This window comes from Phyllostomus discolor, chromosome 13, assembly GCF_004126475.2.
Source record: "Phyllostomus discolor isolate MPI-MPIP mPhyDis1 chromosome 13, mPhyDis1.pri.v3, whole genome shotgun sequence".
Taxonomy (NCBI): domain Eukaryota; kingdom Metazoa; phylum Chordata; class Mammalia; order Chiroptera; family Phyllostomidae; genus Phyllostomus; species Phyllostomus discolor.
Genome location: NC_040915.2, coordinates 39849176 through 39873370, shown reverse-complemented (window position 1 = coordinate 39873370; position 24195 = coordinate 39849176). Strand labels below are relative to the sequence as shown.

At 62.0% G+C, this 24195-nt stretch overlaps 1 protein-coding gene across 3 annotated transcripts in view; it reads right to left on the bottom strand.

The window, feature by feature from the left end:
- The window catches only part of CARD11 (caspase recruitment domain family member 11), a 70327-nt gene that overhangs the window by 21207 nt on the left and 24925 nt on the right, over positions 1-24195 (bottom strand). For 2 of the 3 annotated variants that reach the window (XM_036013856.1, XM_028527267.2), the window contains exons 2-5: positions 7498-7628; positions 5188-5400; positions 3444-3581; positions 2122-2447 (exon numbers count right to left, since the gene is read on the bottom strand). In XM_036013856.1, the coding sequence (XP_035869749.1) occupies positions 2122-2447; positions 3444-3581; positions 5188-5400; positions 7498-7504 (684 nt within the window). In that variant the 5' untranslated portion in view covers positions 7505-7628. Of the gene's footprint in view, positions 1-2121; positions 2448-3443; positions 3582-5187; positions 5401-7497; positions 7629-21272; positions 21411-24195 lie in introns of those variants that run through there. The other variant, XM_036013855.1, reaches the window with a different exon arrangement.

Genomic DNA, 24195 nt, shown 5'->3' with positions numbered 1-24195 from the left:
CCGGGACCGCTGGACATGTGCGGGGCCTGCCCGGCAAGGGGTGAGTGTCGGGAGCCGGGGCCAGGAGGCGCCGTGACCTCCGTGCCTGAGCACGAGACCGGTGGGCCTTGGGAAGACACCCAGAACGAGGGCTGCAGGACAGGCGGCACCGAAGGGACGGGTGACCTTCTCCCAGTCCAGGCTCATGGAGAGACTGGCCTCAAGGCACCTGGCAGGTCGAGCGTGGTGGCTTTAGTAGGGGAAAGGGCACTGTGGCCTGGGGGGGGGTAGATGGGAGAAGGCAGGCAGGGGGCAGCCTGGGGCCGAGAAAGGACCCAGGGGCGGCACTGGCCCAGCGGACCTTTCTGTCCTAGACGCGCTTTCCCGTTGTTAGTGCACCTGCGCGGAAATGTCATACACGGGAAAGTTCTAGAATGGAAATGTCTCTGTCCCTGCCACTGGTCAACGCCCCCAAATCCTGGGGAGAATGGCAGAGAGATCGCTCCTCCTTAGCAATCGTGGGGGACAAACAGGCCTTGGAAGATCCCCACCCGCCCGTGCCCCGGGCTGGGTCCAGGCCCCCGTTGCCCCCAGGTGGTCAGCCACTGCTGCCCAGCCTCAGGGGGCCCCCTGTCTGCACTCTGAGGGCGTCGGTGTTCTTCCCACCACTGCCCCTGACAGATGAGGAAACTGAGGCCGAGCGTCAGCGGGGCGGGGAAGCCCGAAGCCGGGTCGGAACTCAGATCCACAGGAGCTGAGCAAACGCTCCTGCTCTTAGCGAAAACACCGCTCAGTGGTCCCCTCGGCCGCCGACTTAGTTCACTCGGATTCTGCGGATCGTTTCCTGATCCGTCCGCTGTGACCGAATCGCATGTGATTTGACCAGAAATCAGGATATTTACCCCTGTGCCCCCCCCCCCCCCCCCCCCAGTGCTTAGCACAGTGCCTTATGCGTGGCAGGCGCTTTAATAAATTGTCCTGAGCGTCTATTTTCCACCCGGCATCCAGAGATAAATCAGTTGTCACTGCCCAGCTCTCAATCCATCAGGGGCCTCCCACCACAACTGGAATAAATCGCAGGGTTCTTGCCGTGTCCCCCGGACCTGGGCTCCGGCCGCCTCTCCTGCCTCCGTTCAGGCCCCTTACTCACTGGGCCCCGGAAGGACACCGAGCCTGCCCCCTGCCCGGGGCCTTTGCACCTGCTCTTGCTCTGCCCTGAGACTGGCGGGGCCTCCCCCTGTCATTGGCCTTCCCGGCCATCCGCCTGGAGACAGCGTCCCCCGCTCCCTGTTTTCCTCTGGGTAACAGCCCTCGGTCCCACCAGCTCTCTCTCTGCTCGTCTTCGGGTTAGAACGTGAGCGCAAAGGGCAGGGCCGGCGCCCTGAGGAGGTACCCCTGGGCGACAGCCTGGGCCCAGGGCGCTCAGTGCGTACGAGGAATGAATGAGTTAAGCAAATACCCTTCCCCGTCTCCACCGGGCAATGAACTCATTAATGACATCGATTACTCGGCCCACGGATTGTTGGAGGGTAAGTGATTGGCTCCCCCACTGCGTGACGCCGAGCTGTGCGCATACGGATGGGAAGGGCCGTGTCCTGCCTGAGGCCCTCACGCCTCCATGGAGCAGGTGCGTGCGCAGCTCCTGGCTGACCCTCCTGGGAGCCCACCCTCGCCTGGGCCTCCAGGCTCCTCCCTCTTCCCTTTCACTGGCCTGGTCCACCGGCAGGGTGCACCCGCCTGCACATGCGCGTAGCGCAGTGGGGCCCCGAGCTCGAGGGAAGCCCCAGTGAGTGCATGCCCCCATGTCTGCACTCGCATGTGGTGGATCTGGGCTCCTGAGCAGAAGGGAAGCTGCACTGGGTTCACAGGCGCCCGTGTGCACATGTGCACCTTGGGGACCAGGGTCCTGATCCCGTGGATGGAAGGCCCCCGCTCGGTGCGCGCATGGGCACACACGCGCAAGGTGCGGACGGGCCCTAGACTCGCGCTAAGCTCCGGGGGCGGGTGTGCGCATGCGTTGGGCGGATCTAGGCCTCCCGGAGCACACATCCTCCGCGCTCCGCCACCCGGGAGCGAGGCTCCGGGGACGCCCGTCCGCACGCACGCGCCCGCCCGTCGGCCCCGCGCCCCCGCGGCGCTCACCTCCAGCTGCAGGTCTCGGCTCCGAATGACCGCCATGTTCTTCTCTTCGCTGAGCTGGGCGTAGCGCATGGCCAGGTTGTAGTTGTCGTCCTTGACCTTGACCAGCTCGTCGTTGTAGCTGTCGCGCTCCTCCTTCATCTTGTAGTACCGGTCCTGGAAGGTCAGCAGCTCCACCTGCGTCAGCGTCAGCTGCTTCTTCTCGTCCTCCAGCTGTCGCGACTTGGCCAGCAGCTCGCAGCGCTGCAGGTCCTTGGCCTTCATCTGCTGCTGCAGCTTGATGACCTCGTTCATGAGGAAGTGCGTGAGGCCCTCGTGGCCCTCCTCCACTGCGGGGCGGGGCGGGGGTCAGGTCTGCGGCCCGGGCTCGCAGGAGCCAACACACACCGTCTTCCACCCAGCAGCTTCCTCCCGAGCCCTCCCCACCACCCGCGAGGCACCCGGACACGCGAACAAAGCATCCTCCGTTCAGTAGAGAGTTTACGGCCTGGTAAGGGAGACAGACGTGACGAAAGCAAACGATTTCACACAAAAACGCCTGCAGACGAGCGGATGCCATGGAGTTACAGGTATAGGGGTGGCGGTGAGAGTGTGCAAGGGGGTTCGCCGGTGGGCAGCGGGCGGGCGCTCGGAGGGGCTCCTGACAGTGGAGCTGAAGGCTGGGTCAGAGGGAACACCTCCAGGGAGGGGGTGCGTCGCCGCGGCGCGGCGGGAGGAGGCAGGGGCTTGGCCCATGTCGGGCACTGAAGGCAGACCGAAGCGTGGGGAGCCCGGGCAGAGGCTCAGGGGCTGGTCCGCGGGAGTCCCGTGGGCTGCGTGAAAGGCCGGGGTCTTCAGACGAAGCCGCGGGGAAGCACTGAGAGGTTTCACGCCCAGGGGGGTTGCGGGAGGCAAGGAGAAAGGACGGAGCCGAGCAGGAACCGGGGCGGAGGCGGAGGGGTCGCAGGGGGCGGGGCTGGTGCGGGGGACGGAGAGAAGACCGACGCGAGGCTATTTAGGAGAAAGGTCAAGACCAGATGCAAAGGGCTCTGGCTCAGGGACGCTGGCTCAGGGGTGCGAGAGGACAACAGCCAGAGGGTCGCAAGAGCACCTGTTCCCCCACCAGCGCTCACGGGGCTGTTCCAGGAACACCCCCTTCTCTCGGCTCTCCTCCCCTTTGCCCCTTTCAGCACCAGGCAGAGGTCAGTGGCTGAGCGCCCCCGTGTGGCACAGGGCGCTGTCCTGACGGCGCAGATTCATAGCCTTAGAGCCGTCCCGCCGGTGGACATGCACACACACGCCCCCTCCTACCAGAGCCCGGGTGCCCCGGCCGCACGGCCACTCACCCACAATGGTGGAGAACCGCCGGGTGGGCTCCTTCCCGGTCACCAGCTTGTACAGCTCCGGGTAGTAGAACTCCAGGCTCTCCAGAAAGACCACGTAGCCCCTCTGGCCCTTGGTGTGCAGGATGTCCAGCAGCCGGCCTGGGGAAGAGGCCGAGTCCCCCGGTGAGAAGACCCCAGTGTCGCCGGACGCAAATCTCCGTGTCTCGTCTCATCCCGGACTCCTGCCCCTCCCCAAACTCTAGGAAGACAGCGCCACCCCACGCTGTCACTCCCCAGTCGGAGCTCGGAGCCCAGACAACGCGGATCAAGGTGCCAGGCCCTCAGCGGAGATGCAGCGGGTGTCCGTTTCCTTGCTCTCAGGAAACGCTAGAACCAGGATAAATGAAACTACGCCCCGGGAAACCCGCAGTTTCAAAGAGCTTCCCAATTGACCGGGGTTTTAAAACGAACCGCACTGACACCAGCGCCCCGGTGATGGAAGGAGGCGAGAAGCGCAAGAGCCATTACGGGGTGAAATGTGGTTCTCCGGGATTCAGAGCGGAAAGACAAATATTTGCGGGGCGAGCTCGGAGCAGTCAGAGGGAGCGGGCCCGGCGCCCCGTTCTTCCCTGGGATTATCAGACCGTCTGGAAACGTCTTTAACCTCCACGTAATTCGCCCAGCAGCTTGCTTTTCTACCCGGCTGGTTCCCCTTAATGTTTACATTTCCTGACTCTTCCTTAAACATTTTATTTTCAGACACTTCTTCCCTGGAGGCCCTCACCCTCCGCCTTTTCCCTGGGATAGACGTAACAAGCCAGTTTCATCTTGTGTCAGCTGATCGCTCGGCCGTGAGGCTGGGGGGGCCGTGTGGAGAGGCGTGTGCCGCTCCGGCCGAGCTCGGTGGGAGGGCGTGCTGTGATTAGGGGCGTCTGCCGTGCGCACGAAGGGGGGTCACAGCGGACGGGCTGCTTATCGCCGGTCACACAGTGGGGAAGGGATTCTCAGATCTTTTAAACGGAGCCACAGAAAGCTGTTTTACGCCGTGACTTGGTGCCCACACACAGAGACACATATACGGACGTGTAAACACACACACACGCACAGAAAACCAGAACGAACTTCACACACCGTACGCGTCACCTTTAACGGCTGTAACAGAGGGCCACGGATCCCCAGGGCCGTCTGACCCCTTCGCAGAATAACATGTTTAAACAGATAAAACGCATGGGATGACAAGGGAATCCACTATAATCAAATACAGTGACCCGATATTAAATTTACGACTCAGTAATAAAAGTGCTTCTTTACTTCTGCATTAAATAACGTGATCTCTTGGCAAATCTAATCACTACTCCGATCTCAGGGAGAGACGAGCGTCAGCGGCACTCGGGGAGACCTGAAACAGCGGTGATGTGATGGGATGACGTCTGTGACTTTGACTGTTGACAAAGTCACAGGTAGGGCCAGTCACCTGAGCTGTGGCCCACCTGGGTTCCTAACGGACGGGGATGCTGCGTCTCAGGCTGGGTGGGTAAAAGGGACGTCCTCTTCCCCTACCCAAGTCCGTGGGCCCTCTCGGGTCTATCCGTAGCTTGGTGGGGGGCAGGGCTGGACAGAGGTCCCTGGATCCCGGCTGCACGCTGCGCGAGGCCGAGACGCTTCCCGCCGGTGCAGCCGCCTGGCGGGGTTCCCCTCTGCCGCCGCCGCCGCCGCGAGAGGCAGCGCCCCCCCTCCCTCCCTCACGGCGCGGCCCCGCGGTTACCTGCGCGGTTGATCTTGGACGGCAGCATGGGCGCGTTGAGCACCTCGTCCTCATCCTGCTCGTCGATGACCTTGCACTGGCGCAGGTAGGGCGTCAGCTTGGCGGGGTTGATGTAGCGGCTCAGCATGTGCCGGTTGCACTCCACGTTCTCCCACAGCGCGTCCTCCTCGTCCTTCAGCGTCTCCATGTAGTCGTCCATCTCGGGCCCGCCGCCTGCGCACAGAGGCCGCGGCGTCCGTCAGCGGGGGCCTGGGGCGGGGCCCTCCGGCGCTCGCCAGGTTAGAAAGGCCCCCGGTAGAGGAAGTACCGTATTCTGCGGTGTATAATGCGCACTTTTTTTTGCCCAAATTCTTGAGGGAAAAATAAGGATGCGCATTGTACACGGGTAGTACCATGCACTAATTCCGTATCTGTATGAATATCCTTAATTCTTTTGTTCATGCGTATGTACTAGAAATGGAACTCTAGAAAGGAGTAGTGATATCCTTATAACGAAGTAATACCCTGGAATACGGTAATTGGTTTTGCTCCTAAATATAAATAAATAAAAAATTGAATTAAAATATTAAAATGAAAGATTTCCCCCCCCTGAAAGTTTGGGCCAAAAATGTAGGTGAGTATTACACACGGGAGCGTATTGTACACGGCAGAATACGGCACGATGGCGTTCTGCCCACTGAGGGGGACGGTGCGCGGCCGTGGGCATGCTGGGGTGGGCAGGGGCCGGCTGACCGGTTCCTACGGAGAAGGACGTGCGGGCTACGACGGTTACAGTGGCCTCACGGGCCCTGGCCTCACACACCACGGCCGTGAGGCCACTCTCGCCCAGCCCCGCACACACCCTTTTGTACGCTTGCTAACCACGAACAGCGGGCGGAGAAGCCACGGCATGTAAAAAAACATTCAGGGAGAGAAAATGTGGCGGTGGGAGCACACCCGTCCATCCACGTTTTCACACCTGCCAAGAGTTCGCCTTCCCAAGTACAATTCGTGCCGTCATTTTTTTGACAGTTTCACACCCACGATGCCATGCGGTAGGCTTCCCCGTTTCCTTCCTCCACTCACTTTTTTCTATGGTTTTTTTTTTTTTGAGATGCATTTAGGTTGATAGATGTGAATTTAATGTGTTCCTTTGGGAACGGCTCTCACCCGGTGTCGGGTTTGCACCAGCCAGCTCCCCTCCCGAGCGTGGACGGGGCAAGGTCTGCGGTGTGTTCTCTGAGCTGCCCAGCGGTCACCCCAGTTAGCTGCAGAACATTTGCGCCACCCCCCCCCCAAGAAACGCCGTGCCCCTTCGTGGTCTCTCCCATCTCCTCCAGAACTCAGCCCTCCGGCTGCAGGCAGCCATGGGTCCCCTGCTACAGGACCGCCCTTCCCGCGCCCCTCACACTCAGCAAGTCCTCCCTCAACACGGGCCTTGAGCCACGTCGCTCCACTCAGGTGTCCATGCGACGGGCTGGTCCCACAGCCTGGTCACCTCCCGGTTAATCTGAGCTGTTTGGCCGGATCCTTTGCTACAGGCGACCAATTGGCCATGAGGATTTGCTGTTTCGGGCAACAGCTGATTTAAAGGGGTTAAAAGTGAGGCTTTCGTCCCATTCAGTCCCCCAGACTTCGCACAGACAACAACCTGGCTTCACAAACAGGTTCCAAACCCCACGAGCCCTTTCGATACCATGGTGCCGGCCACCTGGGTGCTCGGGGGTCCGAGGTGCGTGCCACGTGGATGCGCCCGCCCCCGGTGCTCACCTCCACGCACGGGGAAAACATACCCACCTTTGCTATTCCCAAAGAGGCAGCATCCACGTTGGATGGCCCTTCCTCCCCCCGGCCTTCACCGGAGCTGGGGGCAATCCGACCCCACCCTTGGCACAGTCTGGCATGGTCTCGGGTCAAACCCTGGACCACACTGGTCTTTTATGAACAGCAGCAAAGGCAAGTTCAAGGTCCTGGGCCAGGCCTTGCAGGCAGGGCTGTTTGCTCACCCCTTCATAGGACAAGGGGACGAGCTGCCCAGGGGCACCCCCCACGGGAGCTGCTGGTGTCACTTGTCACTCGTTCATTCCAAACATCCGCCACGTGGCTTTCTATTGCCACTGCCACAAAGCCCCAAACTCTCACCTTGACCCGAAGGCCCTGTGTGGCTTGCCTCCCGCCAGCCCTCCTGGTCTCACCCTGACGGTGCCCCAGTGTGCTGGCCTTCTCAGACTGTCCCCCGAGCGCCCGCTGCTGGGGCCTCCCCTCGCTGCCACGTGTCAGGCAGCCTCACTCAGCCAGTGTTCGGCGTGAAGGAGGGGTGCAGCGACGTACCTGGCATGTGGTCGGCGCTCAAGGTGGCAGCTCCCTCCTGTTACCGGGGTCTGGGCATCACGCCTCCTGGCCGGGGCCTGTCCCTCCCTGAGCCGGTTTCCTCCCGGACCGGGGGTGGCGCTGGCTGGGACCTGGAAAAGGAAAGATGGTCTGACCGGTGCAGAGGTGGCGGTCAGAGAGCCAGGAGGCCCTGCAAGGGTCATGGTGACCCTGAGGATCGAGTCTTTCTGCAAAACAGTGACTCGCATGGTGGACCGAGCCCAGCAGCTGTCGGGGAGGGGGGGGAAGGGCCTCGGCTCCAGGCCCACGACCTCTGGGACTGAGTGAAGGGCAGAGGTCCCCTTGGGGGGCATGCTCCCTGCAGCAGCAGGAGGAGCACGCACCGAGGGGAGACATCCTAATCAGCTCCTGACACACAAGGTCAAAGGCGGCGACCACGTCCCCGAGGCCGGAAGAGCTCCCTTCTTGGAGAACCGTATCGTCAGTCCCTGGTTCGCCGTGGGTTTGGGCAGGAACGCTCCACAGTGCACATGGCGATCTCCCGGGGTGGCGTGCCTCATGGCGCCCGGCTCGCTGCCTGGCTCGGCAGCTCCAGGAGCTTGCGGGCTCCCAGGGGAGGGCTGCTCTCCACGGGGGAAGGGGCAGGGGAGGCTCAGACCCGGGAAGGGGGGCTGGGCCTGACACCTGTCCTGACAGCTGCCGGGTCCCTGTGCGGGGGGCCTTAGGCAGGTGCTCCTCGACGGGGACCCTGGGACGCCACCGTTTAATCAGGAACCTGATCTGGGCTTTGAGGATTAATTGCCGGTGACACCAGCGCCCCCGGAGCTGACAGCAGCTGCTCTCGGTGGGTGTCAGCTCGGATCAGAGTGACACCCTCGTCACAGGCCCTCGCCCCGGGAAGTGGCAATGCCACGCTTCTCTGGAGGACACCGTCTCCTTGGTGTCCCCACGGCCTCCCTGCACTTGGCCGGGATGGAGCGGCCGCCCGCTGCGGGGGCCGCAGGGGAGGGCAGGGGGCTGGTCTCCAGGGCCAAGTGCCCGGCCGATACCAGCAGGGCCGTCCCCAGGCCGCCGGGCAAAGGCGAAGGGAAATAATACTTTCCTGCATTTGCATTTTTTAGAAAAAGAGGGAACGTGTGTTTCTTTCATCATCAGAAGAAAAGGCTTTGGAAACTGTGACTGCGAGAGAGGTTTTAATTGCTGCGGAGGGAAGAAGGGTTTGTGAATGCTGGCACCACCCCCAGACGTGCCGACACGGGCTGGGAAATCTGGGGCACAGCACGGCCAGGCACGAGGCCCCGGGACTTCTGCCCTCAGAACGTTGATCACACCCCAAGAACTTGAGGTCGGGGACATGTGCAGGCCGAGTCTCCCGAGCAGCCGACTTACAGGTAGTTAACGGTCAACCGGCTGAAACAGGGTCCCTGAAGCTCACAGAGCCCTGTGCGTGCTCCAGGCACCGTGCTAAGCATAACTAACGGAGCTCCGGGGCTGTCTGAGACACGTGGCATTCTTCTGATGGCTTCTGTCATCCCCACCGCCAAGGAAACTGGGAAGCAGGCCTGGCGGGCAGCCAAGTCCCGGCATTAGCAAGGAAGAAGGTGGGGCCGGGATCCAAGCGTCTCTGACTTCCCCTTAATCACTCCCACACAGATCCTCGCATTGCCTTTCTACCAGAGCCTGCCTTTTAACTGTCTGTGACCAGAACGTGTACACACGAAACTCCCCTTCAGCGCACAAGCCCAAGACAGGAGCAAAGCCAAGTTCTAACACGGCAGATATTGGCTCGGCGTTGGAAAGAACTATAGCGTCTCACACCAGGAATCGATCGCTCCGTGAGTGATGGGTGTGGGGCCCGGGCACCGCCGGGGAAGCCCATCCATCCTGGGAGAGACGCGTGTGAGCTGACACGCGGAACCGGTCCACGCCGTCTTGGCTGCCCCCACCGGAGAACAGACACCCTCAGGTGACATTTGGGGACAGCGGCCACCAGAGAGGAAGAGACCCAGTGGGTGCAAGGAACCGCAGAGAGCAGAGCGCACAGTCAGATAAGACCTCAGAAATCACGGCTTGATCATTAAAATCCATTAAGAGATTAGATAAGATATTGCATCTATAAAATAACACTGTAAAAAGGGAACAAAGAACGAGTATTTTTTTCTTTTTTTTTTTTTTTTAAGAAAGCGGCCATCTACAAGCCAAGGAGAGAGGCCTCAGAACAAACCAGCCCTGCTGATGTCTTTTTTTAAAAAGATTTTATTTATTTATTTTTAGAGAGGGAAGGGAGGGAGATAGAGAGAGAGAGACATCAATATGTGGTTGCTGGGGGCCGTGGCCTGCAACCCAGGCATGTGCCCGGACTGGGCATCGAACCTGCAACACTTTGGTGCGCAGCCCGTGCTCAACCCAAAAGAACGGATTCTTGGCAATTAAAGCATGGGAGCAGAAATGTGTCATTAATAAGAAGGTTTGGAAAATGAAGTTGAAGAAATCACCCGAAAAGTTAATAAAAAGTTAAGAGAAGGCAGATAAGCGGGGGGATGAGATTGACTTATAAAGTCTAAGATCCAATAAATAGAAATCCTAGAAAGAGATTACAGAGGTGATATTTCCTTTCTGGCACGTCTTTGGAGGATCTAATGTAAATTAAGGGATAAAATCATCAGAGAAATAATATCAGAGGATTCTCCAAATGTAAGAATAGGAATCTTCAGATAGGACGCGTCTTTGAGCACTCGCTACAGTTGGTGGAAAAGAACCTTCTCAGAACATCATTATGAAAGTTCGGGGCGCCAGTGGGTAAGACACCCCCGAAGCTTCAGAGAGGAAGCATCAGCTCACCCGCAAAGGCCTGGGAGTGAGCCTGGCCTCTGGCCTTTCCAACAGCAGCACCAGAAGCCCGGAGGCTGTAAGGCAACACCTTCACATTTTTGATGGACAATGCCTTAGACCCAGACCTGTAAACCCACCGGAACTCTTATGTGTGAAAATGCAATATTATTTTCAGGAAGGCAAGCACTCTAAACACCGATCTCCCGGAAGCCTTTCTTAGGAAGCTACTTGAGGATGTGCTGCAGCAAAAGGAGGCATCAGACAGTACAGAGGGTGGTGTGGAGCCCAGGACACAGAGACCCCAAGGGGACGAAGCGTCAGGGAAATTTCCAGGAGGAGGGGGATGCAGCAAAAAGCAGCTGCGAGCTTATGGCAGGAACACCCAGGGCCCACGGGAGGGAGGCCGCGGGGTGAAAACACGGAATGATTATCTCGTATGTTTGACAATGTAGGAAATGATATTGTTAGGCAAAGGGCAGGTCTGAGAGTCAGGGAAAAGAATTAAGGACAGGTACATAAAAACAGTCTTAGCAAACGAAAAGAAAAAGAGAGGCAATATCAACTCCAGGCAAGGATAAAAAGGTAAGAAAAGAAACAACTCCAGCACACGACTTGCCTCCATATAAACAGTATTCACCTAGTCGTGCACATGTAACATGGCCCTGGTGGTGTGGCTCAGCTGGTTGGAGCGCCATCCCGTAAACTGAAAGGTCACGGGTTCGATTCCTGGTCAGGGCACAGGCCTAGGTTGCAGGTTCGGTTCCCAGTTGGGGCATGTGTGGGAGGCAACCCATTGATGTTTCTCACAATGGTGTTTCTCTCCCTCTCTTCCCCCCCTCTGTAGATCAATGACAGTGTCCTTGAGTGAGGATAAAAAAACTGCAACACGAAAACGGACCTAAATGCACTGGGAGAGTGGAGGAGGGGAGCGTGTGCGGTGGGGTGTAGGAGACAGCAAAGTTCCCGCCCACCTGGCGGTATGGGGACAGTGTCTCAGGGCAGGGGTATCGATATGTGTCAATGCCAGCGTGTCACGCAGGAGGAAGGCGGTAAATCACAGAGGAAAACAGTAATGAGAAGAGTTACAGGGGGCTGCCTCTGGGGGTCAGGACGGGGGCTGCTGATGGGCAGGTTGGGAACTGAGGACTTCATTGCGAGCCTACGTTGCTTTTTAACCTTGCACGATATAGGTGTTCTCTGGGTAAAAAAGAATTAACGAAAAATGACAGGTCAGTGCCGGGAAGTAGAAACAACGCATGGACGTCTGAGGGGTTGGCACCCTCCCTTCGCTGCGCACTCACCACACTCCGCCTGCTGGGACCTGTGCCGCGTGACAGCTCACCCTTCCTAAGCCAGAAGCGCTCGCCGTGCGTGGGGCGGGGCAGCGGCGACCCCACTCAACCTCCCCAGCAGCGTGGGAAGGCAGGTGTCATCGTCCCCATTTCATGGTGAGGAGGTTGGACCGGAGAGCGAGGGGAGACCCCACAGCCACTAAGGGGCCGGGCAGAGATGCCCACTCAGCCCTCGCTGACCCCACGTCACCTGACCCTGAGGGGACCAGCCATCGTCACACATAACACGCATGAAATGCAGCAGCTAACCCAACCCACTGGACTCCTTGCTCCCTGGGTTCCACGGTTTCCTTTTTACCGCCCTACCCCCGCGTCGAGCTGGAGCGCGCCCTCAAACAGCTCTCTAGGGGAAGGTGTGTGGCGGGTGCTGTGGGCAGACACCCCGAGGACCCTCCCCTGTAAAACACAGCCACCCATCTTACAGAGGAGAAAGCAGGTTCCGAGCGGCCCCGCTGCCCGCCCCACGTCCGCCTCGTCTTGGCCTCCCCGAGGAACCTAGCACAGGGCCGTGCTCACAGCAGCTACTCAGTGCGTGCTCATCGGGTGAATAAATACGAGTCAAATCCTGCATAAAACAAAGAAGGGGGCTGCTCTTCCTCCGAATCCAGCGAGTGCCAAGCCCTTTGCAAACAAGCCGCCTTGAGGGAGGAGGTGTCCCCGGGGTGCAAGCTGTGGGGCTAGGATGGGCCCAGCGCTCGGTTAGAGGGACACTTCACAGTTAACTCATTTGCCTGGGTGATTGGGGGGAGCGGCTGGAGATCGGAGGTTTAATGACTCCAATGAGACCTCCAGTTCCTTGAAAGGAGTTCTGGGGGAAAAAAGAAAGAAAGAAAAGAAAAGAAGGAGGGAAAAGGATGATTTACAAGAACGATCTGGTGCCTGTGAGGAAGGACTGGGGAAGTGTGGGGACACCCCAGCACCCCAGCCATCCCGGGGTTACAGCCCGGGGAACTAAAGTTCTATGGAAAAGAATCAGAGGCGCCCCTTCCTCGCGTCCCCTCCCCCTCTCCCCTTCGCCGCTACTGAAGGACACTCGGAGAGGCAATGGGGACCCTCCCCGGCAGGGTCCCTCCCTGCCAGCCCGTCAACTTTTCACCTCCATCTAGCTCAGCTCGTCCCACCGAAATATTGAGATGATCGTATTTCCCATCAATTACCACGTGTACAGCAATCAGTAGAACTTCACTGATACGTATTTTGAAAACAGCAATTACCATTTTAAATTCGCGGCGGAGTGGCAGGCACCGCCAGCTGCCGACCCCGTACCCATTCTCTCTTGCTTCACGACAGAGCTGACCCGAAGCACTCGGCTTCCCGCCTCCCTTGCAGCTAGGGCGGCTGTGTGACAGGACCCTGGCCAATGTGACGGGAGTGGAAGTTTCTGGTAAGGCATCTAGGTTGGGGGCAGCATCAGGTGAGAGGAGCCTCTTATTTCTCCCTGTCGTCCTACCTGGGATGTGGATGCAATGCTCTGAAGCACAGCAGCTTTCTTGTGACCACGAAGACAAAGGCTACACTCTAGGCACAGCTGCCTGGGATGCTGCCAGGACTTTGGGTCTGAGCTAACCTTCCAGTCTTTGGTCCACAGAAGAATAGCACCCCTCGTATGTATGACATTCTGGCTTTCTTTTTCTTTTTATTTTTTTGCAGTTAGGAAAACCATCCTAACAGATACATTGTGACAAATAAGATCCAAGATGCCTAAGAACGTCACCTGGGTCCTGCTGCAGAAACCTCCGCCCTGCGACCTGAGCAGCAGCAGCTGCCTTGTCTGTCATTCGTCCCTGTCCCTTCGACCAGACGTGAAACCGGGGTGAGCAGGCGATCAATACAGACTAAGAGCGGCCAGTGGACGGAGCACTGTGGGGGTGGAGACAAACGGCGGGACTCGGGGGGCTTACGATGCCACGAGGCGGAGCCGGTGTGCTCTGCCATTCCTGGCTCGCAGCGCACAGGGTGGATGGTGAATCTCCCCTCCTGCCACGGCCCGGCCTCTACTGAGCACGCACCCTCGGTTTTCATCTCAGCCCACGGTCCCAGCTTCCCCCACGTCCGTCACTTCTCTTAGCCCCGCCCCCCATTCTCTGGTTCCAGCCAAGCGGCTCCCCCAACATCCCGGGCACATCCTCCCGGCAGCGCAGGGCTCTGCCCCGCACCCCCGCTGCCTCCCCAGGCTCCCACAGTGTTTGTACTCGAACTCCTCAAGGGGCTCCATCCGCCACTTCCAGTGCCTCGGGCTCAGGACCGTAGCTCCTGCGGAATAACAATGTCTCGACTCGCTGTGTTTTAGGGAGAGAGGCAGCGTCAGCAGGAAGTCAGGACGATCCGGGATGGGGGTGGGGGTTGGGCACGGCCCATTCATCACGGAACCCAGAGACCAAGGGCGGGGCCACATCAGCCCCGCCCCCGGCCCCCCAAGCCCTGCCCCAGGGCCACACTCATTCCCTTGGCGGTTTCGGACCTGCGCCCAGATGGGGGGTTTCTGGGAGGGCGCACACCTCCCCTGTCGCCCAAGGAGACGGCTCCCCCCTGCGGGCCTCATTCTTCCCACTGCTCCTGCAGAGAGCTTTTTAGAAAAGCACAATTAGGAGTGACGGATTTAAATTGTCCTGAAATGTGTACCAATTCATCACACTGGCTTCTTGGGAGCCTTTGCTCCGTCCGCCTTCCAGAGCTGCGCACCCAGCACGCCCACCGCCCCCGGGGTCTCCGGGAGGCCGGCTGTGCCGCCGCGCCGCACCCAGGCCCCAGTGTGAGGCTGCCCCGTCGTCTCCCTCCGGGGGCGCAGCTCGGGGCTGCGGCCGGCCTCCCGGAGAACCCCGGCCTTGACCCGCAGGAAACGTTCTTCCTATGGCTGCCTCGGAAGCCTGGGCAGCACCTGCGTCTTTGCCACGGGGACGGTGACGTCACGGCGAGTGCCAGCTGGTTCCGGTTCAGGTGCCTGTGGACTTCCAAAAACAGCCCTTTGCCTCATCTGTGGGCCCGATGAGACCCCTTTCCATTGGCCTGTTCTTCACAGCCTCGGCCACTGTGCGGTCATCTGGGCCGGAGAGTCCACGGTCCGTCTGTGAATTCGTCACGCCAGGCTCAAGACGGTGCACCACCGCACGCTGCAGCCCGAGGTGTTTTCAGTAAACGTTTTCTGAACGGAATGCTCTAGTGACCTCAGGTTTTATGATAAAAACATCCCATCGCCACAGAGTGTGCTCGGTCCTGAGTCAACCACCGAGGAGGAACTCAGAGAGGGCAGGACAGACGGATGCGCCGGCTGGTGCTCTGCGAAGGCGTGTCCGGCCACCACCCTTTGCCGCTCCTTATTTCCATGCCCGGAGATGAGGTTCAGGAGGGAAAAGAGAGGGACGAGGTCGGACCAGGCGCCGCGGCAACTTCGGTGTGTGTGGAGCGGAGGGGAGGAGGCGGGGAGAGGGGCTCTGAAGGAACGGGGAGAGGCCGGCGCACGGACAGAGGCAGGGAGAGGCAAGCCCGGGTGCCTGGGTGCCCGGCCCGGCCCGAGGTTTAAAGGTCAGCCTCCGCTCGGACCCCGCAGAGCAGAGGGAGCGGGGGACGCAGAGCCGGTCGCTCGGGCCCCCCCTGCAGCTCAGCTGCAGTTGCCTGCAGTGCCAGCGCTGGTCCTGGCGGGGGAGACGGGTGCAGCACACGCCCTGGTCTCTCCCTTTGGCACTTATAGGACACGCCGGAAATGTGCTTGGGATAGACGCAGCAATCAATTTAAACTGCGTTTCCAGCCGTGGGTGGGGCTGCCCCCTTCACCAGATGTCGTGGGGGCAGGTAAACGTAGCAACACTTCAACACACATTGTTGTGCGTCTGAAAATAACTCTGCTAACGTTCCATTTCAATCGACCTGAGGGTTTATATCTAGAAAATGCAGAGTCAGGGTTCCTTACACGGGAACAGGGTGGCGGTGTGGGGGTGGGGTGTTTCTGTCTCCAGCTTTCGAACTCTCCGAGGTGACGGGAGATGCTGGGGAGGTGCCCTCGTTACCGGACAGCTCGAGGAGGGTGCTCTTCTGCGTGCAGCCCTGGCTGCCCCAGCAGCACGGGGTTGGGGGGGGCAGCGCCCCTTTCCCCAAAGGCCTTCAGGTCTGGTCAGGACGCTGGTGAGGGAGGCAGCAGCCCGGGTTTCCTCATGTCACCCCGAGGTGCCCGGGACTTGAGGTCAGAGCTGTGTCTTCTTGTGCATCAAGTCACTGGGCACATTCCCAGGCAGCAGAGGACTGGGGTGTGGGGGGGGGGGAGTGTGAGGGCAAGAAGGAGGTCTGAGGGCTGGGTGACAGCGAGTTTGTTAAGACGGGCCATCTCTGTCTCTTTAGAGAGCTGGGGCTGGGATCCGGTGGGCAGGGCACCCCCACGTGAGGAACAGGGGGCTCCCGCCCTAGAGAGGCTACAGCATGTTTGCTGGTTGGGGAGAAGTGACACTGTCCCACCGACGGCGTCCTCTGAGCCCTCAGGGACAGGACCTGGCCCGGGGGGGGGGGGGGGCAGAGAGTCCGGGCTGGGACCCGGTTCTGGCGCTGGCTGCTGGGTGGCCTTGGGCATGCCGCTCCACTGCTCTGAGCCCCCCCGTGGGCGTGTGGACCGGACAATCAGCACTCGAACTTCTGGGTCGCTGCAGTGCACACGCGGGCACGGGATGTCGCCAAGTCGATGTCACTGAGTCGACCCCGCAGAGGCCGGTGGCGACCTCGCGATGACACTCAGAGCGTCTGCCTTGGCATCCGCCGGAATCACCCTCACACCGAACAGGATCCAGAGGAAAACCTCGTGGGCGGCCTCAGCCCTGTCGGCTGGGCTCCCGGCTAGAAGCTCCCCCACCCGGGTGAGGGCGTCTCTGTCTGTCTGTCTGTCTGTCTACCACGTTGCTCGCCATCCTCGGGGCAGGGCCCAGCCTCTGTCTCCGGTACGCCCCGAGGCCTTGCCAGACTTTTGTGCAAACCGGCGTGAAATATTCATAAAGTGACGTCCCATGGAGACGCGCCGGCCCCCCCTCCCCGCACTGCAGCCTCCTCCCTTCGTGGGCGAGGCCGCGGTCTCCAGGCATGGCTCGCGTTCCCCGTGACGGCTGCGGACGGGGCCGCCTGCCCTTCGCCTGTCCCCGGCGGCTCGTTGTGCCGCGCCTGCATTCCGGGCCTGAGCACCGGTCTGTCTTGCTCTTTAAATCAGTCACGGAGCAGAGGCTGGCACCCACGTCCCTGCGACTCTGACCTGCAGGGACAGAGCCGCCCGGGCCGGGCGCCGCGCAGGAAGGCCAGCCGCGCTGGGTGCTGCGGGAGAACGCTCCGTCGGGCGCTGTCACCCAACACGGCCTCCGTGCCATGGCAACGACGGACCTGGGCCGTGCGCTCCTCCCCGGGGTCACTGCCCGGACCCGGAGGCCCTGGCCTCCCCAAGGGGAGCCTGTCCTCAGTGCTGGGGCTCCGTCTGGCTCCCGGGGCAGCGGCCCTCTGGGTGTGGTCAGCCCGGCACGAGCCAGCGTCCTTGGGAGGGAGCCTCGCGCATCACCCCCTCGAGGTGAAAGGTCACAGGAAGGGGACAGACGCTTTGTCACCAGCTTGCCTTCAGGGGACACCTGCCTGGACAGGCAGGGACAGCGGTGTCTGAGGGTGACTGAGGCGCAGTGGGGCCGCATTCAGTCTCAGTGGGGGACAGAATGACCCAGGAACACAGCCCACAGCAGACGGTGACGGTGGAGGCAGCCGAGCCTCAGGAGAGACCACCGTGGCTCCGAAGAGCTGGGAAACCACACTCCACAAATTCCGTGTGGTCATGCCGAGGTCCAGTCCCCCAACCTAGGACGACGCTAGACTGTGAGCTCGAGACCCTGCTCCCCGGGACAAAACAGGCAGTGGAGACGCCGGCGACGGGAGGCCGCAGGGTCCAGCAACGAGGTTTGGTTTTCAGCTGGGCCGGAAAATAAGCCGTACGTCTCACTGCTGTCTTTCAGGAGAGTGACGGATAGGGACGGCCACCGCCCAGGCCTTTGGGGACCGATGACCCAGTCTGTGGAGGGTCCAGACGCCCGACCTGCCTCACCACCCCTTCTTCTGCACGTCGTGCGGCAACGGCGCCGTCCCCCCAGACACTCGTAGGAGCCAGAGGCAGGATGCCCGTGCCCGAAGCGCTTATCCACGACGCGGTTATCACAGCAAGGAGGGTCCCTGTGCGGTTAGGCCGTGCGGGAGGGAAACCGACACCGGTCAGATTCTGCGTCTGGAGCCTCTGCCGAAGGGCCGGCAAGGGTGGGAGTCAGTGACCTCGCGTTCGTGGAGCCTCCACCACGTCGGGAAACAGGTTTTCGTGTCCAGTTAGACAGACGTGGAGACAGAGAGAAGGGGGAGTGGGGGGCGCCGGAGGGGGCTCTCGACTCACACTTGACGGCAAAGCACACAGCTCTCTCCTGGGATGGGGCCCCTCCTTCCCGACCCCCCACCCCCGCAGCCCCCCATTGCAGCGGACTCTGGGTTATTCCTTATTGCTCAGGTGATCCAGGGCTGGCCGTGACCAGCCGAAATCGTGTCCTCAGAGCAGCGCCAGACAGCAGCTCGGGAAGGCTGGCCAGGGCTGCTCACGTCCCCAACTGACCACTCAGAGGGGCGGCTCGGAGCCCCGAATCCACGGGAAGGTGGAGTGTCCCTGGGGGGTGGGCGCGGGCGCGGGCGACGGGCAGAGACCACGTGGTTGCTTCCAGGGTCTCTGCGGCGTCTGGCGCTGAGCCAGGTCCCCCGCCCCTACCACTGTCCAGCTTCCCGTCCCGGTCCCGGGGGGCCCCGAACCTGCCACACCAGCGACCTTAACATAGAGACACCTCATCCACACGGCGGAACGCTACGCAGCCCCGGCACACGCCGCGTTCACCGAGGCCCGCGGAGGGAGACGCCAGGCCCGCGGAGGGAGACGCCAGACCCCCGGGCACGCAGGGCGCACTGCGTGCAGGTGAAACCCCTCCGCGGAGGGAGACGCCAGACCCCCGGGCACGCAGGGCGCACTGCGTGCAGGTGAAACCCCTCCGCGGAGGGAGACGCCAGACCCCCCGGCACGCAGGGCGCACTGCGTGCAGGTGAAACGCCCAGAAACGCGACTCCGCGGAGACAGGACGCAGGCTGGGGACGGCCGGGAGCTTACGGAGAGAGGGGGTGGGCGCGACCCCTGGTGTGTCCGGGGCTTCACTTCGGGGCGCGCACATGCTTGGGAACGAGGCAGAGGGGGCGTCTGCACAGCACCGTGAAGGTGCTGAAAGCCGCCGATGGTCCACTTTACGGTGGAGAACTCTGTGGCGAGAATGTCGCTTCGATCAGTAAAATAAAACACACGAGAACGGCTGCGGTTTCCTGAGCGCACGTGCGGTGTCGGGTTCGGAACCAGCACCAACCCCGGCCGGCGGGCAGCCCTGCGGGGAAGCACCATCGACTCCGATGGGGGCCAGAAGGTCCAGGCCTGGGAGAGGGCAGCGCGGGGTGAGGGGGACCGGAGCCCCGGGGCAGCCTCACGCACGTCACCGTGGCCTTCCGGTGGCTTTTACGTCTGAGGTTCTGGAGGCCGTGGGAGTCGGGAGGGGGCCTGCTGCGGGCTGCTCGGGCGAGGACACAGCTCCACAGAGCTGGCAGGCGGCAAGGGCAGGTGGCGCGCGGGGCGGGCGAGCGGGCCGAGAAAAGGGAAGAGGAACTGAGGGTCTGATTTAGCCGGCGCAGGTGCGTGGCCCGGAGCAGAGAGAAGTGAAGCAAATCAGGCGGAGGGCGGGAGGCGGCGGTGCAGGGGTGTGAAGGAGGGGGCAGGCTGCTGCCCCTCTCAGCATCCGGTGTCGGCCACCCCTCGTCCTGACGGCTCCCCAGAGCTTAGCAACTTGCCCATGAACTTGACTGATTTCCCAAAGGCCGGCTCACCTGCTCGAACGCCGTGAGAGAGCTTGAGATGCAGAAAAAAATATGAGGACTCACATTTTCCGTGGACCAGGAGAGTGTCACAGAACATCTCAACATACACCAACGTGCCCCTGGAGGGGGGCTGGGCAGCTCGCCCCCCCTTAACCCCCCTGTGTGTGTGTGTGTGTGTGTGTGCAAGTGCCTTGAATGAATTCGCGGGGTCGGAGGCTGGTGGGTGTCGCCTTTCACTTTCTCTATGACCGAGCACCAGAAATTCGAGACTGTGTTTTTCTTTCCGCTGTTTTCACGCTCCCTCCACAGTCACGATGGAAACACTTCACCGAGTCTCCGAAAGCCGTGCAGAGGGGGCCCTGGGAGGCGGCCTGCCCACAGACCGTCTGCAGGTCCTTTGCCGGGCAAGCTCCTGCATCAGATGCACACCAGGAAGCCTGGGCTGGGGGGGGGGGGGGGCGTGCCAAGTGACAACACCACCAGTAGTTAAATAAGGCCCCACCATCCACACAACCCCCAGGCACCCGAGAGCAGTGGGCCCAAGGGGGGAGGGGGCTGTCTGGAACAACCTGGCTGCCCTTCTGGGCACCGATCTGTTCTTGCCGGCCAAAGCCCAGCTTGGAGGCTGGCCACCCGGCGTCACACACACGCATGTTACGGTCCAGGCCGGGGCGTCCTCCGACCCGCGTGGGAGACTTCTGCAGCCAGGGAGGCCAATCTGCTGCGTGACCGTGAGGCCCCAGGAATTAACCACGTGCTCCCTGTTTTGAAGGACAGCGCTGCACCCCAGCGCATTTCCTCAAAGCAGTGACATCGGTCCGAGCACGGAAAGAGGACTCGGTCCCTGAGGACCAGCTCTCCCCGGCCTCCCACCCCCGCCCAGGGCTGCGAAGCGTCCTTCAAGCCCACAGGACTAGCGGAAGCGTTTCATTAGGAAACCGGGCTCCTCCTGAGGTGCCTTCCAGGGGTCCTGGGTGGGGGGGAGGCTCCCTCGGGGGCCTGGGCCTCTCTTCCCAGGCTGGGGATCTGGGTCTCCCTCTGCATTGTCTATCCAGCGGCTTTGCTGGTGGGAACGGCTGGCCTGGGTCGGACTATTGGAGGGTTCACAACTGGCGTAGGTCTTCGCCGACGGCGGAATCTTACTGACCCTCTGGGGACCCGACTGACAGGTGCTCCCAGGGAGGGCAGGGGTCTCGGACAGGGCAGGGCTGCAGGGCTCACGGAGAGGCCCGGGGCCCGGCTCCTGGAACCAGACACGGCACCCACTTCCTCTCCACGCAGCGGAGGTCACGGGGATCTCACTCCTTCCCCCAGGAACACCCCTGTGCCCCCCTCAGCTGCGGCTGGGCCTCGCTGAGGCCTCACTGGCAGAAAGTTAGCAAAGCCACCCAGCAGAACAGGAGAGTTCTGCCCAAACCGATGATCGGGTGTTTGCTGAGAGCCCCCTCTGGCTCAGCTGCGGGCCCCAGGCGGCGAAGCCTCAGCGCGCACTGGCTGCCCAGCCCCCGGGGGAGGGGCCCCATGTTGTCGAGGAAATCACGGAATGAAGAGGAAGGCGGTGAAGCCAGGAGAGCACGTGGTGTGGACGACGGCAGAGAGATGGGTGGTGGGGGCCCCTCTGCGCCAGGACGTGGCCCCTGTAGCTCCGCACAGGCCTGCCCCGGAGCGAGAGGACTGGCTCCCCCTGGGGAACGTACTCACGGGTTTGCACACTAGCTGTGCCCGGGCCGGCGGGGTCCCTCCGAGCTCCTCCCTGACCCCTCGCCTCCAGCGCGGCGCCTGCCGGGCCCCAGAAGCCGTCCGGGCTGCAGAGCAGTGGCCTCCCCAGAAGCCCACACGCGGCGCGCAGAGGCCGCGTCTATTTTTAGCAGGGGCAGAGGTGGGGGCTGGGTGGGCTGCTCTACTTCCCTTTTTATTTCGGTTCTGAGCAGAGGCTGTGGGTGAGTTTCCACGGAGAGCAGAGGCCGGGAGACGAGAAGGGGGCCGCAAGGGGCGGCAGAGAACTGGGGGCCCTATCTGTCACTGGGGGCGGCAGGGGCGGGCAGGAGTCCGGGGTCACCCCAGATCTGCCCATCCTGCCGGTCCTGCAGGCCCTGCCGCTGTGCCAGACCTCACCCAGCAGAGCGCGGTCCCCTGACCGAACTGCACTCGGAGGGAGCCGGTTGGCAGGAAGCGGGGAGCCTAGTGCACCTCTGGAAGATTCTTCTGGAAGCCTCCCACCGAGGTGCTCAGAGCGGAGCACGGCACCACGTGCTTCTCGGGACCTCTGTCCGTCTGCAGGGGAGCGGGCACCCCACCCCCTGGCGCCCCCAGTCTACACGCTGCCAGGGACAGAGAGGGCGGGGTGGCGGGCGGGTGGGCGGGGCGCCCTGCACGGCCAGGTGGTCCACAGAGCTCAGCCCCGCCCCTTTCCTAGAAGCCCGTCAGTCAGTCCCCTCCTTCCCGGCTCAGCCAGACGCGAGTTTCTCGCCCCGTGCGCCACGGCCCTACTGGCGCGGCCCAAATGGCCATGGCAGCCTCATCCCCCTCCGCTCCCCAGCCTGCGGCGGTCCCCAGGGGGCGGGCTGGCCCTTGTCTTTTCTAAAGAAACGGTGGGTGTGATCAGTAAGCCGCGTGCATCTCAAGCACACGGTTCGGTGAGTTTGGAAACAGAAGACGCCCCTGAAAGGAGACCCTCATCAAGGGATCAGCACGGCCGCAGCCCTAGAAAGTTCCCTCCGGGCCCTTTCCACCCGCCCCCCACCCGCGGCGCCGAGACTGCGTTTTCTATCCGTGTGGACAGCACCGCAGTCCGGGTGAGGCCCGTCTGCGCGTGCCCGGCGAAGCGCGCCCCCCCGCGGGGTGTCGCCACCTGCTCCTCGGCTCCTGCCCCGGTCCGTTCGCCTGTCCCCTGTTGACGGACACTCGGGTGGTGTCCCGATTCCTTTCCTGGGACATCGTCGTTCCCATCGCTGCCGGAACACAAGTCCTCCTTCCGAGCAAACACCTGGGGATGGGACCCCTGGGCGCTGGGGTGGGCCTGCGCTTAGCCTGGCGGGACGCCACCACGCAGTTCTCCAGAGTGAACCAATGGGAGGGAGCGCGGCGGGAAGACGCAGGCTACGCGGTCGGAGCTCATGGCCTCTCGGGCCTGGGTGCCACTTCACCACCCCCACCCTGGCTGCCCGCTGAGGGGACGGAAGCGCCAGGAGCTAACACGCTGGCCTGGCAGGATCGCAGCCCCCCCCCCCCCCCCAGTGGACCCCCGGTGCAGAAGAGGGCCTGGAGGGGGAGGTGTTGAATGCAGAGGTCCGGACAAGGTTAGGGGCGGAGTGGGCACCATCTTTTTGCACCTCCGCACCTGGCCTCCTCCGCGCCTTTTCCCTCCTTCCCGCAGAGCGAGCCGGGCCTCCCCAGCCCAGACGGGAGAGGCAGCAGTGAAGACGTCAGGAAGCCTGAACTCGCCCCAGGCAAGCTGAGCGGAGCTGCCCACCCACGGGAGGATTTCAGGGGCAAGATGCCCAACCACGTGCCGGGGACGGGAGCGGGACAGGAGTGCCAGACCCAGGAAGGTCGACGTCCCGTCCAGCTCTGGGATTCCAGCCGCTCCCTCTGGGAGGGAGAGACCAAGTGCCCCAGCTTCCCGTGACGGGGCGAGGAGATTCCCTCCAGGCTCGTCCGTCCGTGGAGGCCCACCAGGGGCGAGGCCACCGGGGAAGGGCAGAGCGAGCTGGTTCTCTCGGGCAGCCGCCAAGAAGAGGGGTCACTTTGGGCCCCGGAGGAAAGGGCGTCCTGAGACCCCTCGGAGAAGGCGGCAGCGGCCCAGTCACATGTCAAGGGCTGCGGCCGCCCGTCGCCTCCCGCACACGCACCCAGTGAGCGAGGCTGGGGCCGGAGGCCTTGGGTGAGGGGTGGCTTTTCCAGAACAGGAGCCTGGACACCCGGAGACGAAGCACGCCCGACTGGGACTGAGGCTGTGCTGTGTGAGCCCTAAGCCCCAGCCCCTGCAAGCCCAAGGGGGCCGGGAGGAGCTCCTTGTTTGACACTGCCGGGGAGGGGGGCGGAGGGGGGGCCTGGTCTGACCCACTGGAGGCCCCCGGAGCCCGCCTCCTCCTGGGTTGTTTGTTTTATTTATCTTCACGTCGCAACCCCGGGTCTGAGCCGCGCAGGCCCTTGACTGCTGACGCAGCTGCTGGAGTCAAAACTCATAAAACCCTGTTTCAAAAAGGTCGGGTGACTTTATTTTCGGATCATAAATATGACATTCAATTAGCAGCTTGCTGCTAATGAAGTCGCCACGGAAGCCAGCCAGGAGACGCAGCGCGGAGGAGAAGGCCCGCCGTGTGCGGCAGAACCCGCTGCCCCGGTAGCTCCCCCTGCTCCCACTCCCGCCCCCCTCGGGTCCCTGGGTGGCCTGGGAGGACGCCAAGACCCCTCCCTCGGGCAGAGAATCGCATGTGGGTCCCAGGTGCCCTCCTTGGGCCTGTGGGATGGTCCTGGGCACTCTGGCCTGGCCAGAGGCCAACTCTGTCTTCTCTCAACAGCTGCCTCTGTCCACAGCAGAATGGAGGGGGAGAACGGCCCAGAGCCTCTGCCCAGAAGTTGAAGGGAAAGCCACTAGAAAGAGCCAGACGTCAGCGGGGGA